Raw genomic sequence first — 17145 nt, 5'->3', positions numbered from 1 at the left:
CCACAGGTTCATATTCTGACCCGCTAGATTCATCAGATGAGGGTTCCCACTCCTCATCCGACTGGGTCAGAATCCTGTAGGCCTCTTCAGAAGAATACCCCCTGTTTGACATTTGGACTACTAAATTTAGGGGTATTCCCTGAGACTACCCAAGAAAAAAAGCAAACCTGTCTTACAAAGGGGAGGCTAGCGAAGTACCGGAGGCTGCTGCGGTTGATAAAAAATATCAAAACTGATTTTTTTATCGCCGCAGTGCTTGTAAAGTGAATGTGCAGTGATCAAAAAACAAAATTTTTTTTGTCACTGCGGTGGGGCGGGCGTGGGTGAACGCACGTGTGGGCGACCGATCAGGCCTGATCGGGCAAACACTGCGTTTTGGGTGGAGGGCGAACTAAAGTGACACTAATACTATTATAGATCTGACCGTGATCAGTTTTGATCACTTACAGATACTATAAAAGTACAAATGCTGATTAGCGATACGCTAATCAGCGAATAAAAGTGACTGCGGTGCGGTGGGCTGGGCGCTAACTGACGCTAACTACCTAACCAAGGGGCCTAAACTATCCCTAAAACCTAACAGCCAATACTAGTGAAAAAAAAAAAGTGACAGTTTACACTGATCACTTTTTTTCCTTTCAATAGTGATTGACAGGGGCGATCAAAGGGGTGATCAAAGGGTTAATTGGGGTGCAGGGGGGTGATCTGGGGCTAAAGTGTGGTGTTGGTGCTACTCACAGTTCAGTCTGCTCCTGTGCTGGATCCAACCGACGAAAAGGACCAGCACAGGAGCAGAGAAGCCATATAACAGATCATATTTACTAATATGATCTGTTATCTGGCTTCTGATTCGATTTTTTGAAAATCGCCAGCCTGCCAGCCAATGATCGTTGCTGGCAGGCTGGTGACGAAATACTTCTTTAACTTTTGCCGGCCCGCGATGCGCATGCGCGGGCCGGCAATGCACGAAATCTCGCGTCTCGCGAGAGGACGCACCGGCGCGTCCACCCAGAACAACAGGACCGCCGCAAAGACGCAATCCTGCGTACGGCGGTCCTGAGGTGGTTAAAGGTGGAAAAAGTTCTGAAATGATTTATCTTTGTCTCATTTTTTTTTACAGCACAGAAACCTACATTTTAACAGGGGTGTGTAGACTTTTTATATCCACTGTATGTGTGTCTCCTCTGTCCCTTCAACGGGTGATTGATTGTTAGTTAAAATAACACCATCTTCCCTGAACGAGGACTCATTAACACAGTCTACACTTTAACCCCTCCAATGGCCTGTTTTCACCTTCCTGCCCAGGCCATTTTTTGCAAATCTGACGTGTCACTTTATGTGGTGATAACTTTAAAACGCTTTTACTTATACAGGCTATTCTGAGATTATTTCCTCGTCACATATTGTACTTCATGGCAGTGGTAAAAATAAGTAAAAAAAAAAACATTTTTATTCATAAAAAAATACCAAACTTACCAAAAATATAGAGAAATTAGCAAATTTCTATTTCTCTACTCTTATAATAGATAGTAATACCTTCAAACATGGTAAGTACTTTACATTCCACATATGTCTACTTCATGTTTGGATCATTTTGAAAATGACATTTTATTTTTTGGGGACGTTAGAAGGCTTAGAAGTATGGAAGCAAATCTTGAAATTTTTCGGAAAATTTCCAAAACCCACTTTTTAAGGACCAGTTCAGGTCTGAAGTCACTTTGTGGGGCTTTTATAATAGAAACCACCCAAAAATTACCCCATTTTAGAAACTACACCCCTCAAAGTATACAAAACTGATTTTACAAACTTTGTCAACCCTTTAGGTGTTCCACAAGAATTGATGGAAAATGGAGATGAAATTTCAGAATTTCACTTTTTTGGCAGATTTTACATTTTAATCAATTTTTTCCAGTAGCAAAGCAAGGGTTAACAGCCAAATAAAACTCAATATTTATTACCCTGATTCTGCGGTTTTCAGAAACACCCCACATGTGATCGTAAACTGCTGTATTGGTGCACGGCAGGGCGCAGAAGGAAACGAACGCCATATGTTTTTTTGGAAGGCAAATTTAGCTGAACTGTTTTTAGATGCCATGTCCCATTTAAAGCCCCCCTGATGAACCCCTACAGTAGAAACTCAAAAAAGTGACCACATTTTGGAAACTACGGGATAAGGTGCCATTTTTTACGGTGTTCACCTGAGTTATTAGGTCATGTAATATTTTTATAGAGCTGTTTGTTACGGACGTGGCAATACCTAATATGTATATATATATATATATATTTTTTATGTATTTCACTTTAGCACAATAATAGCAGTTTTGACACAAAAAAATGATGTTTTAGTGTCTCCATGTTCTGAGAGCTATAGTTTTTTTTTTTTTTTTTTTTTTGGGCGATTGTCTTGGGTAGGGGCTCATTTTTTGCGGGATGAGGTGACTTTTATTGATACCATTTTGGGGGGCATACGCCTTTTTGATCGCTTGGTGTTGCACTTTTTGTGATGTAAGGTGATAAAAATGGCTTTTTTTTCCCCCACTGTTTTCATTTATATTTTTTTAGGGTGTTTATCGGACAGGGTGGATCATGTGATATATTTATAGAGCCGGTCATTACGGATGCGGCGATACCTAATATGTGTTTTTTTTTTGTTTTTTTTTTCTGTTTTTTATTATAAAATAAGGGGAAAGTGGCGTTTTTTTTTCTTTTTTACTTTATTAATTTTATTACTTTATGAATTTTTATTAAAAACACTTTTTTTTTTACTTTTTTAACTTTACTTTATTTATGACATTCACTTTTGGGGGTCTGATCCCCTCTGCAATGCATTACAATACATCTGTATTGTAATGCATTGCCTGTTAGTGTATGACAGTGAGTCATACACTAACAGGTTGCCTAGGAGACCCAGGCTGGATCTCCTCGGCTCCCGTAGAATCTGCCTTGTGTCGCATCTGCCTTGTGTCGCATCGGGTCCCCGCCGCAGCAGCGCGGGGACTTGAGGCTCTCCCTCACCTGACACAAACCTCTTCTATGTCGCGGTCAGCGCGGACCGCGGCATAGAAGGGGTTAATCCGCCGGCATCGGCTTTTACAGCGATGCCGGAGGATACAGCAGGGGCCCGGCTACCACGGACTGCCGGGCCCCTGCAGTGATCGCACGTGCACCGCTCCGGTGCCCGTGCGATCACTATGACGTACTATTACGTCAAATTGCGGTAACTCGTGGTTCCCATTACGTAACAGTACGTCAAAGGTCGGGAAGGGGTTAAATTCTTGTCAACATGCTTTAGGAGTGTATGCGTTCCTAGTGAGAAATATATGAGATAATAGATGCATTGACGTCCTTCATAATATTCAACAATACATAACAATATACAGTACAGACCAAAAGTTTGGACACACCTTCTCATTCAAAGAGTTTTCTTTATTTTCATGACTATGAAAATTGTAGATTCACACTGAAGGCATCAAAACTATAAATTAACACGTGGAATTGTATACATAACAAACAAGTGTGAAACAACTGAAAATATGTCATATTCTAGGTTCTTCCACCAAAGTAGCCACCTTTTGCTTTGATTACTGCTTTGCACACTCTTGGCATTCTCTTGATTAGCTTCAAGAGGTAGTCCCCTGAAATGTTTTTCACTTCACAGGTGTGCCCTGTCAGGTTTAATAAGTGGGATTTCTTGCCTTATAAATGGGGTTGGGACCATCAGTGGCGTTGAGGAGAAGTCAGGTGGATACACAGCTGATAGTCCTACTGAATAGACTGTTAGCTGCTTTTTTCTTGCCATAATACAAATTCTAAGTAAAGAAAAACGAGTGGCCATCATTACTTTAAGAAATGAAGGTCAGTCAGTCAGCCGAAAAATTGGGAAAACTTTGAAAGTAAGGGCTATTTGACCATGAAGGAGAGTGATGGGGTGCTGCGCCATATGACCTGGCCTTCACAGTCACCGGACCTGAACCCAATCGAGATGGTTTGGGGTGAGCTGGACCGCAGAGTGAAGGCAAAAGGGCCAACAAGTGCTAAGCATCTCTGGGAACTCCTTCAAGACATCAAGAGAATGCCAAGAGTGTGCAAAGCAGTAATCAAAGCAAAAGGTGGCTACTTTGAAGAACCTAGAATATGACATATATTTTCAGTTGTTTCACACTTGTTTGTTATGTATATAATTCCACATGTGTTAATTCATAGTTTTGATGCCTTCATAGTCATGAAAATAAAGAAAACTCTTTGAATGAGAAGGTGTGTCCAAACTTTTGGTCTGTACTGTGTGTGTGTATGTGTGTATATATATATATATATATATATATATATATATAATTATATATTTATTTATATTCCTCTGTGCATACTGAATATATGGTTTGCAGGTGTCTCAAAGATGGTGGGGGGAGACTGACATCCACAGCACACACAGAAAGTTGAGAAGAATCTCCTTTCTAACTGTCCCACAGTCACTCAGAAGCAGTCCCAGGATAATGGAGGGAATTACAGAAAAGTACTGACCTGTATACTTGTGTGTGTGTGTGAAGCACCTGTGCTGAGCTATAACCTTTCTAGGTAGCTGTGCAGTCTCTGTGCAATTCGCGTTTTTCTCACTCCTATTACCACAAACGACTATTCAAGTCCGCAATGCGGACAAGAATCGGACATGTTTTATAATTTGCAGAACTGACACACGGATGCAGACAGATGACATCCATGTGCTGTCAATTATTTTGCGGACCCATAGAAATGAATGGGTAAAAAATATTGGACATGGATACAAAATACAGTCGTGAAAACTGATGTATGTGATGAAAAAATGCAAGAAAGTAACAGAATTGCAGAAAACACTTAACTGAATTTAAAGGGGGTTTTCTGGGATTCTCACTTTGCTGGGCTATCCTCTGGATATGTCATTACTATGAGATTGGCGGGGGTCTGACTCCCGGCACCCCACGCCGATCAGCTGTTGGAGAAAGCTGTGAAGTTCTGGTGAGACGCTATGCTTGATATTGAAGCTCAGCCCCATTCACATAAATGGATCTGAGCCGTGCTTCGGACATGTGACCGATAAAAGTGATGAAAACTGATATGGTCATGTGCAGGAGCCCTCAGAATGTGATAAGGAAAAAACTAAATAAAAAAAATTCTTGCTCTGTAAGGCCCAAAATAGGCCAGGCCTTAAGGGGTGAAGGCAGGTGTAGAAGGAAGGCTTGAAGATGTAATGGTTATCCTTTACCTTTTTATGTCCACAGGCTGTTCTTCGTTGGTGCGAGGCAAGGACATCTCCCTGATATGCTGTGTTTGATACACCTGGAGAGGTTCACACCAGTGTCTGCTCTCCTGTTCAATGTAAGATTTGCTTCTATTTGCATCTGGCTTCAAACAGCTATAGAAGCCAGTTCATCTTCACAAAGTCTATTTAGAAATGGCGTGAAAGTCAAGATTTCTAGATTGGGACTACTCATTGAGTAAAAGGCATGAATATCGGCTTAAAGGGGTATTTTAGCACAATGAAAATGCTGGTCTATTTCCAGCAAATGGTCAATAAAATGTTAGTACAGGGATCAGCAACCTGCGCCCTCGCCGGCCACCTCCACACTGCACTCCTCTTCTGTTTTCTGTTCTTCAAACGGCAGGAAAAGTTTGGGGACTCTGCTCAGCCAATCATCGGATGAGGCGGGTGAATAGTAAATATGCCCCCATATCTTTTTGCACTGTTCTCATGGCTTTTAAAGGGGTTGCCACATGGGTGGCAAATGACTAGGATATGCCACCAATTTCAGATATGTGCGGGTTTCTAGAATGGGGCCCCCAAAGTGAATGAGGATGCATCACGCAAGCGTTGCCACCCTCCATTCACTTGGAGTGCTGAAAATAGCTGAGTACTGGCTTGATTATTTCCAGAACCCCCATAGAGGTGAACGGAGAGGTGGCAGTGCACTCACCATTCACTTTTATGGGAGTTCTGGAAATGGCGGAGCACGCTTGCTCGGCTCTTTCGGAACTCCCATAGAAGTGAATGGAGAGCACACAGCACGTGCGCGGTGCTCTCTCCTTTTCTTTGACGGCCTCGTTCTAGATATAGGTGCGGTTCCTACCTCTGGGACCTGCACCTATCTGACATTGGTGGCATATCCTAATGATATGCCACAAATGTGTGAGATGGTTCTACCCCTGTAATAGGCAGCACAATATATGTTCGTAGCCGTAGGGTTATATTTGATGTTATTTCTTTGAGTCGGGGGCATTTGATGTAGGAACGTTGAGAAACAAAAGCTATGTGCATTATAAGTGTTTCTGTGTTGTCTTCTGCAGTGTGCTGCCACCCTCGTCTACTTGTCTGTGAAAGATGTCTTCCAGCTTATAAATTATTACAGCTTCAGTTACTGGCTGTTTGTGGGATTGTCTATTGCTGGACAGATCTATCTCCGCTGGAAGGATCCTGGCAGGCCTAGGCCTGTGAAGGTCAGTGCACATCTAATATTGCTTTGTCACAGTGAGATCTTGCTGCAGTACCCTAGGGAAAAGACAGTCATAGCTGGAGGAGGTAGACTCCTGAACATTCTGCGCTGGATGTTCTTGCCCTTCACGTGTTAAATTATTTGACAGGAATAACCTCATTCAGTCCATTTCATGTGAGCCTGTTAACGTGCTATTACACTTGGTGAGTGCCTGTACATGTAGCTGATTTTGTGTGCTTCATCTATACATGCCCCAGAGCTGGAAAATGACCCAAACCATGACAAAACTGCTTGCAGCCACACCTCGCGATAACTAGGTCTATGGACACCAGAAGGCTGATCGCTCTCCACCATTCTGCCATGATCTGCAAAAGCTATGTAGAAATTGGCAAGCTTTCAAACACCATGCTAATTTGTGATAAAAGCAAAGTCCCCCATTGCCCACAATGGGTCAATGGATCTACAATAGAAACAGAATCCCCTATTGTTTTGTGTATACAGCACCTATGCACACTATAAACTATAACCGTGTGCAGTGAGATCCTGTGACATTCTTTTCTATCTATTATTAGTGATGAGTGGCAGCTGAATAAGACTTGCATGCAACTGCAGGATCAGACAACACACAAGGCATGTTTTAGCCTGTAAGATGGAGGCCCAGATATGCTGTATACATAAAACCGTAGGGAATTTTTACTCAAGACTGTGTGCAAAGTTCCTTCATTTATTTAAAAATTGGAGCAGTAAAAAATGGTTGCAAAAGAGAAGTGTTCTAGTGGTGATAGATAATCAGTTCTCACCTCTACTGTGTTCTCTTTTGTCCCCTATGCTACACACAGTGATGAGCAGGGTGTTCTATTGGTGATAGATAATCAGTTCTCATCTCTTTTGTCCTTTATACTATAAACAGCGATAAGCAGGGTGTTCTAGTGGTGATAGATAATCTGTTCTCACCTCTCCTGTGTTCTCTCCTGTCCTTACACTATAAACTGTGATAAGCAGGGTGTTTTAGTGATGATAGATAATCAGTTTTCAACTCTCCTGTGTTCTTTCCTGTTCTTATACTATAAACAGTGATACGCAGAGTGTTCTAGTGGTGATAGATAATCAGATCTCCCCTCTCCTGTTCTTACACTATATAAACAGTGATAAGCAGGGCATTCTAGTTGTGATAGATAATCAGTTCTCACCTCTCCTGTGTTCTCTCCTGGCCTCATACTATAAACAGTAATAAACAGGGTGTTCTGTTGGTGATAGATAATCAGTCCTCATCTCCTGTATTCACTCTCCAGAGTGTGATAAAATGCCGGAATGGAGACAGAGTTTTGTCTTATCGAATCCACAGCACTGGTGTATACAGTCAGCTTTAATTCCCTCAAACAGAAAGAATTTTAAAAAATGAGTAGTTCCTGCTCTGCACCATATATTTCTAGCACTAGTACAACATGGAGTCAGGACTTGTGTTGGCGGGAGTCCCGCAGGACACCTGTGGGAGTCAGAGGAAGCTAACAGCTGACATCCCGTGGTTCTGTCCAGGTTTGGAAATTATTACAAACCTACAATAGCCACAAAGAGACCTACAGGTGTAAAAGTGAGGAAGCTTCATTTGTACCTGATTTGGCGCCCCCACTACATAACCAAAATTTTTTTGTGCGATTGCTGTGGTCTCCAGGGCTGCCATTTGCAAGTTCCAAATAGGTACTAGTCAGCTTCATTTTGTGAAGCAATAATGTACCGGAATGTTATATATTTTAAAGCCCTATTAACATGACATGGAAAAACTATAAATAAAAAAATAAAAAATAAAAAGATATAGAGGGAGATTGACCAAGACCGGCATATGGTGCATCGGTCTTGATGACCCCTGCACATCCTCTAGCAGTCTGTGCATCTAAACTGAAAGATTTCAGTCTTCATTTATGCCATAAAATTGGTGCAAAAGAAAATAAATGTTTTGGGACTGCCGGCCCCTCTTTTCCTTTGCTGTGCTCTCTTTTTGGAAAGTGGCAAGGGCTGCGTAGAAACACCAATTGCGACTGAATTTAGACACATCAGTGTTTTAAAAAGTCACAAACACGGGGTTCACAACTTTTTTTTTTTGCCAGAAAAATGGTGGGGTGGATGGCTCCGCCCCCACTGCGCCTTCTTTTCGGAAAGTGGTGAGGGTGAGGTGTAGAGTTGCCAAGTGAGCCTAGATTTAGGAGCAATGACGTTTTAAAAAGTCACAAACTTGGGGTTTACAACTTGTCAGAATATGGTGACACAAGACTTTTCCATAAGACATGTTTTTATTGTCCAAAAATACTAAAAGTAAAAAAAAAAGACTTATTTGGCATTGCCATATTTTGAAGAATTACTTTATTTTACAGCATGATAAACAGTAGGGGAACAAATGGGAAAATACTAAAAATTGAAGCTGATCAATAAATTAAATCTACCCAATTTGGTACCATTTGAAATATACAACTTGTCCTGCAAAAAAAAAGCCATCATACCGCTATCAATAGAAAAAGAAATGTATCGCTCTCGGAGTGGGACAAGTTTAAAAACAAAAGAAGTACTTGGCCCAAAATAGGCTGGTGCTTAAATGGGTTTTCCTGGATTCCTGTATGCTGTAGATGACCTATCCTCAAAATAGGTCATTAATATCTGTTCGGTGAGGGTCCAACACCCAGTACCCTGCCGATGGGCTGTTAGAAGAGGCCGAGAGCTCTGGTGAGCACTGCCGCCTCTTCACAGCATACTAAGCTTCTAACAGCCGATCTTGGAGGTGCTGTGAATTGGTCCCCCATTGATCAGATACCAATACTGCGGATAGGCCATCAGTATATGAATCCTGGAAAACCCCTTTAAGGGGTTGAAACATAAGACCAACCTATCCTATTACATTAGTGTGGGATATCGCATGTCCAGCAGCTGCATAACTCGATGAATGCTGTAGCTTTGTTGTACTGGATCTGAAGTGTTAACGGGTGGTTTGTTCTCTGTTTTCAGCTCAGCCTGTTTTACCCCATCGTGTTCTGCCTGTGTACAGTGTTCCTGATCGGTGTCCCATTGTACAGCGATACTGTGAACGCTCTCATTGGGATTGGCATTGCACTTTCTGGTGTCCCAGTTTACTTTATGGGAGTCTACTTACCAGAGTCCAAAAGGCCACCCTGCATCGGCAAATTATTGGGTAAGGAAACAAGTCTGTTTTATTTAGTATTTTGATGTTTCTACTGGTTAAAAAAATAATCCTTAAAGGGATTGTCTCTCTTCAGCAAATGGTATTCATCATGTAGAAAAAGTTAACACAAGGCACTTACTAATGTATTGTGATTGTTCATATTGCCTCCTTTGCTGGCTGGATCCCACATCCCACATTATACAATGCTCGTTTCCATGGTTATGACAACCCTTCAACCCATCAGTGGTGGACGTGCTTGCACACTATAGGAAATAGTGGTTGCCGGGACCGTGGGAGCTCACATAGGCTGGTGCTTTTTTATAGTTTGCAAGCACGGCCACCACTGCTGGATTGTAGGGTTGGTCATAACTGCTGGATATGAGTAGTGTATAATGCGATGGAAAAATGAATCCAGACAACACAGGAGGCAATATGGACAATCACAATACATTAGTAAGTGCCTTGTATTCACTTTGTCCGCATGCCATTTTGCTGAAGTTAGACAACCCCTTTTATTGAGAAGATTTGCTCGCAGTCTAAAGCTATAAATCCTATTTCCATTTACTGTCCTTGACCCAAAGAGTAGGAATGTGAAATGTCATCCAGTGACAACCCCTGACGGTGTCTCCAAGAGTTGGTTGTTGGTAACAGGACTAACGGTGGTCGTACACATTAGATAGAAGTAAGCCGATGATTGATCAATCGGTTCACCGACAAAGCCATACGCGCTTTAGTCCATCTTGACCGTTACAGCTGTTCATATTGGGCAAACATGTTCAGTGAAACCGGGTGATGGATGAAAGATCTTTCTGGGAACCTTCTTTGAATGAAAGATCTTTTATCTGAAGAAAATTGTAAACACTGTCGACTTCTTTTCAGATGATGATTGTCTGTTATCAGTCAGCTCAAAAGATCATTCTTTGTTAAATGTCACCTGAAAAATGATTGTTTTGGTTGAAATTGTCTATCTTGATCATCTTTATCATGTCTATGGCCACCTGAAGTCCAACAGTTGGTATAGGAGCTGAGAGCAGCGAGGAGATGAGAAATTTGGCACCAAAATAATTTATAATGAAGAGATGGAGATTGGAGATCACCTAAAAGCCATGGTGGATCGTTGTAATATAATATAGCCACCACACAAGCACAATAAGACTAGAGATCACCAGCACAACACAACCCATCACTTCACTACATCTCTGCAGTAAGGCCATACGTCCACTGGCAGCACAGTAATGCAGTAGGCCTATATATAAAGTTCAGTATCTCTGGGGAGTAAAAATATTGTCTATAGCAACTGATCCTTCGTTCATGCTCCCCCAGCCTAGTAAATCCGTAAAGTGAACGGTTGCTGTAGACAGAAAGGGTCGTTTTTCTTCTGGGCCTGATGTATAGTATCTCGGTGTCTCCGCTACAGTAGGTAATGTGAACGTTTTAGAGACTAGGGTGAGGTGCCAAAGTTGGGACCTGCATCTGTCAGACATTTATGACTTATCTTGTGGCTATATAAACACCAAACCTATATCCCCACCTATAATCACCCTATATACACCATAGAACAGAACCGCAATAGAAGTATATGTGGTTCAACAATAAACAACAAGCTAATGACACATCCATCATGATTATAGTATCACATTTTAGGTATTACAGACATGATTGGCATACAGAAATAAATTTAAAAAAAATGTTAAAAACACCAGCACAGTCGTGGTGACCACATGGCAGGATAAGCACAATAAAGTGCAAGTGCAAAAAGTATTTTTAGGAAGGTACTATAAAGTGCGGATTCAAGAGTTTATAAAGGAGTATTATACACACAGCCTATGGCTATGAAGAGTACAGATCAAAAATATATATATATGTTATTTGATCTGTACTCTTCATAGCCATAGGCTGTGTGTATAATACTCCTTTATAAACTCTTGAATCCGCACTTTATAGTACCTTCCTAAAAATACTTTTTGCACTTGCACTTTATTGTGCTTATCCTGCCGTGTGGTCACCACCACTGTGTTGGTGTTTTTAACAGTTTTTTTTTTTATTTATTTCTGTATGCCAATCATGTCTGTAATACATGTTTAATAAAAATGTGATACTATAATCATGATGGATGTGTCATTAGCTTGTTTATTGTTGAACCACATATACTTCTATTGCTGTTCTTATCTTGTGGATAGGCCATAAATGTCTGAGATGAGAATATCGCTTTATTGGGACCTGCTGCTGTAAAAAGTGCAAGATGTGAATGAGAATATTTGTATGTAATAGGGAGTCTGTCACCAGGAAATTCACAGTTAAACCTCACACAGTGCCTTGTAGGACTAGTTCAGCTAAATGTAATGATGCCTTTCACTTAGCGATCTGTTTTCTTTTGGAGAAAAAGTACTTTTAATCCATATGCAAATGAGCAGTTAAGTGCACTGAGGGCGGGTCCAAGCCACTCTGTGCTCCCTTGCTCCTCCTGCCAGCCACTCCCTCTCTTTGATTGATGGGGTCAGATAAGACGACCATGCAGGTTCTTGGTTCTGCTAATCAGAAATGAGAGAAGGGGCTGGCAGAGGAAGCAGGGGGAGCAAGGGTGCACACAGTGGCTTGGGCCCACCCTTTGTGCACTTAACTTCTCATTTGCATATGGATTAAAGATGCCTTTCACTTCATTCTGGAGGTAAAGTATCATTACATTCAGCTGAACTTGCCCTACAAGGCATTGTTTGAGGTTTACCAGTGAATTTCCTGGCGACAGACTCCCTTTAAGGTAACAAGCAATGCACTTCTTTTCCCTCAGCTTTTCTTACAAAGTGGAACCAACTGCTTTTCAACTGCGTGTTGACTGAGGTTGATGATGATGATGATGGTGAGAAACCGCCAGAGGCGAAATCAAAACAACTGCTATGACCAAGTCAAGAAGAAAGAGCGTAATTCTGAGCGGAACAGGACGGTTCTGAAAGGAAGCAGGAAATCTGTGCAATTATGTGAGCGTAGCATTGGCTTTGGTGAAAACGGTGGAAATGTGGATAAGGCTTCATTCATGTGGATGTGTATTTTGGTCAGTGTTTGTAAGCCAGAACTTGGAGGAGATCCAAAACATGCTCAACTCCTGGTTTTGTCTTACAAATAATGATGGAAAATCCTGACCAAAATACAAACGTGTGAATGAGGCCGGAGGCTGAATAGGTGGTGGAGTTAAAGATAATCACGAGTGATGATGGTGGTACCAGTAGAAACCATCATTGACTAGATGCACTCTGTTTTTAAAAAAATCTTTTACCAAATGCAGAATTCCAGGTGCAATGCTAACCTCTAGAGCTTGTCTTCAGGGTCTCTTCATACAGCTTTACAAAGGTTGGAATTATTATTATATATATTTTTATTTTTTATTTTCTTTATATAATGTTCATCCTGAAGCTGTCAGGCAAATGATGAAAAATGAAGCTGATGCTGACCTTGCATGTTTTACGTTTGTGAATGAGGTAGGGTTGCTCACCTAATCCTAAATTGTGAGCTTCAGCCTCAAAAAAACGATTACCGGAATTTGTTTTTTTCATTCTTTTAATGGGCCATCTTGAGCCTTTTGGCCTATCCGGTGGATGTCGTTCACATTCACTGCTTTTAATGTTGAAGCAGAGAGGTGATGGTAGAAAGAGCTGAGCACCGTTTGCTTTCTACTCCTTCACAGTCCCCTCTTCTCCATTGATTTCAAGAAAAAATGATGCTGCTTTGAATCGATGAGTGGTGATCATGAGAACCCTATTCTCCTGATAGGTGGGGTTCTCAGGAGAGAGATTGCCAGCTATGTGGACCTTTTTACATATTCATGGCCCATACCAGGGATCGGCAACCTTCGGACCTCCAGCTGCTGTTAAACTACAACTCCCAGCATGCAAACATGCTTGGCTGTTCTCATAACTCCCATAGAAGTGCATGGAGCACTCTGGGAGTTGTAGTTTCAGAACATCTGGAGTGCTGGAGGTTGCTGATCCCTGACCTATACTGAAGATGGGAATATGTGAAAGGCCAGGGCCATGGCTGCCATATCGGTCTCCTGTTGGGCCTGGTTTTTTCACCCATTCATCAGCTAATCCTAGCTTCTTGATTATTGTCCACACGTTGCCTCTTCAGCAAGAACACTCCAGAAAAGATTTTATTAATTCTTACGCTACAAGGCACAGTTTGGAAATGTCATGTATTACGTCCATGTTTTTCTTCACTTTTTAATAGAGTGCCTTAAAAGAGTAAGTTTACCAGAAAGTGAATACACCTATGTGAAGTACAGTTTGGTTTATACTGGGTACCTTTAGTTTAAAGGGCTTGTAGCACTTTTCCCTCTAAATTTTCTTTTCATCAAGTGCTCTAGCTCCCATTCTACTTGGATTTTTTTTTTGCCATTTTTTTAAATTTATTTTTTACCTGATTTGCACCTTTCTCTTATCCCCCATGCGACTACTGTCCCATCATGCCTTAGGGCAGTGAGATGTGTCCTGACAGCAGCAGATCCTGTGACACTTGCCACCAGTTTATTTTCTTCCTCCACGTATTCAACCTGCTGTGTGTAACTGGATTTATAACAGGCACAACTTGTGCTAATGTCCATCATTTCTTAGAGCAAAACTATCATTGTTTATCTGTCTATTATCCATCTGTCCGGCCATCCATAACTGAAGCACTGTGAGCATGTGCGTCCTGTATAACAGGGCTCTACTACAGGACATACCCAACAGCAACTGATTTGTCACAGGGTGCAATGGTAGGCTAATAACGTTAGAACATGGCAGTTTTGATAAACGGTTGTATTTGGTCAAATTGATATAACAGCGATATCTGTTGGGTGGGACACATTTATATGAGTGGCACAACCCCTTTAAGAACTTTGGTGAGGGGAAGCTACCTAATTCTCATTCCAGTGCATACGGTAGTAGCTTTAGCTCCTCCCAGATATGAAGGCAACATAAATTTGTTGCAGTGACCCTTAAAGGGGTTGTTCATCCCGGGGGTCTTTTCTACAGACCCCCTAGCGTTGCCAGACCTGATGTGGTAATCAAACTTACCTGATCCCCCTAGCTGCTCTGCAGGTCTCATTATGTGATTGCTGTAGCCAAAGACTGGCTGCAGCTGCGGTGATGTGTCAACCATGCGTCACTTGACCCAGTGACATGACACATGGGAGACTCTTCCCCGCTGCAGCCAGTCATTGACTGCGGTGTCCACATGAGCCGTGTCAAACGCAAAAGTTGATGTGGTGGGGGAGCGATGGAGCCAGAACCCAGTGCCGGGGATCAGGTTAGTCTGGCCCCACTTCGGAGTCTGTCTAAAAGGTCCTCTAGGGGGAAGAGAAGCATTCTTAAAATCACTGTTGAGCATGGGCAGCACATGACAAACTGGAATCCTTCCAGTGCAACGTCCTTGATATTCATGAGCTGCAGGCTGAGATCGGCCATCGAAGCAGTTGACTTGCATTGTAGTCTATGGTCTGCTTTCAACTCTCTTGAGTAAACCAGGAGCCAAAGCGGTTATGACGTCTTTTACGACTTCTCTCTAACACATGGTTGGAGTTTTAGGCTATCGGCACATGAGTTCAGGTAAACACACAGAAGATCCACACGAATTTCTATGCATTTCTACACCAAATCTGCACCTTACAGAAATCACACAGTATGAGATTACAGAATCTTATACAATTTGCTGGCACTGTATTACACTGCGGTTATTCTGTACCTGAGCGGAAAAAAACGTGTCTAATCCACAACATCCTATCTACAGTTTTGTAAAACTGGAAATACATCTAAAGGGCTTGTTCAGAAAAGTGATTCTGTAGCCGGCAATAGGAACATGGACGTTCATATTACTGGTCCATTGGTTTCAATACCTGCCATGTCTTTGAAGGTAGTAGAACCAGTCATCCGAGTGAGCACCCGTTATGGTGGAGATCTGTAGACTGTTTGAGGATGCACTTTTTGTCTTCTTAAGGCCTCATGCACACAGCCGTTGTTTTGGTCCGCATCCGAGCTGCAGTTTTGTCGGCTCGAATGCGGACCCATGTGCTATCCGCATCCGTTGCTCTGTTCAAGGGTCTGCGAAAAATAACCTGTCCTATTCTTGTCCGCGTTTTGCAGACAACAATAGGCAGTTATATTAATGGCTGTCTGTGCCGTTCGGAACGCACATGGACGCCATCCGTGTCTTGCAGATCTGCGATTTGCGGACTGCAAATTACACAACGGTTGTGTGCATGAGGCCTAATATTATATATGGTTGGGGTGCTCATTTTGGCATGGCTTCATTTTCAATACCTAGCATATACAGGAAAAGGGGCTTAGACATAATGTAAAAAAATAACCTAAAAAGTAATTTAAATGGGACCTGTCTGCAGTTGCTGTATTTTATTTGCTCTGTATACAAGACATATCCTCATTCTCTTGGGAGAGCATCTACTGCTCATGTCTGGACAGGCAGACTATTCCTCTGCAGAGACAGTTGGAAGCATCTGCAGTTTTTCAAGTGTAACTGGGTTGTTAAATTCAGCGTCTGTTGTAAGAGCTCAAGTCTAGACAGCAGAAAGCCTTCTTTAAAGTTGTGGTCACATGTAATGCAAACTGAGTTTTTTTTTGCAGCGGAATTGCTTGCAGAAAAATCCAAAGCAGCAGGAGAGTTTTTAACAAATCTTATCCACATGCTGCAGGAAGTGTCTGCACAGGAATCCAAACGGCTAGGCTGCAGCATGTCAATTTATGCTGCAGATTTCCACTGTGCAGTGCTAAGGGTAAAATCCAAAGAACTAAATATTTAGCAGATCTGCAGTATTTCTGCATGATTTGGTATGGATTTTCCACTGTGGACCTGCTCCGTGTGGGCACACTTGTACACTGCACCCATGTGCCCCTGTAGATGAATCCGCCACCCCCTTTCCAGATTTGTGCAGTATAATCTGTACACAACTAACCAAACCCCATAGAAGAGGTGACATGTCTAAAAAATCCTTTCTACTAGCACAGAAACAGAACTGCTGCCAGTTGACCTTTAGGATATGTGCACATATGTCTAATATTTTGCTACTGGTGTCATTTACAGCACTGGACCAGATAAAAAAAATCTTCAAGCAAAAGGCAGAAAATGCACAGGTTTTAGGGGCCTCTCCTATTGGCTTAGAAAATCATGGTGTATATGAACATACAAAAACATCATTGTAATAACTAGCATTATAAAGAACCTTTCCATTAAAGATTTCCGATATTTTTTTTTTATCTCTTAGACCTGATGTGGCTGGTGTACTTACACTTAAAAATTGTCAGAATAGCTAATGGCAATACATGGCATATTGTGCCCAACCTAAAACTTATTAAATAAACATACCATTAACAATAAAAAATACACTGACTAGAGAGTGGAGGTAAACGGAACTGATTTATTAAATAAGTACCAAATACAACTTAACTTAAACTTTTAAGAGCCCAGTCATAAACTCAGACTCCAATAATAAATATATATATATATATATATATATATATATATAACTAA

The 17145-nt window shown here is 41.6% G+C and overlaps 1 protein-coding gene across 1 annotated transcript in view; it reads left to right on the top strand.

Moving 5' to 3' along the window:
- Nucleotides 1-14409, top strand: part of SLC7A6 (solute carrier family 7 member 6) — a 51388-nt gene extending 36979 nt beyond the window's left edge. The window contains exons 7-10 of the mRNA XM_040409841.1: nucleotides 5253-5349; nucleotides 6316-6465; nucleotides 9456-9639; nucleotides 12419-14409. Of these exons, the coding sequence (XP_040265775.1) occupies nucleotides 5253-5349; nucleotides 6316-6465; nucleotides 9456-9639; nucleotides 12419-12528 (541 nt within the window). The 3' untranslated portion in view covers nucleotides 12529-14409. The remainder of the gene's footprint in view (nucleotides 1-5252; nucleotides 5350-6315; nucleotides 6466-9455; nucleotides 9640-12418) is intronic.
- The last annotated feature ends 2736 nt before the right edge of the window (nucleotides 14410-17145 follow it).

Source organism: Bufo bufo, chromosome 10 (assembly GCF_905171765.1).
Source record: "Bufo bufo chromosome 10, aBufBuf1.1, whole genome shotgun sequence".
Classification (NCBI taxonomy): domain Eukaryota; kingdom Metazoa; phylum Chordata; class Amphibia; order Anura; family Bufonidae; genus Bufo; species Bufo bufo.
The sequence above is the reverse complement of the archived record's forward strand: the minus strand, read 5'-3'. Positions and strand labels throughout refer to the sequence as shown.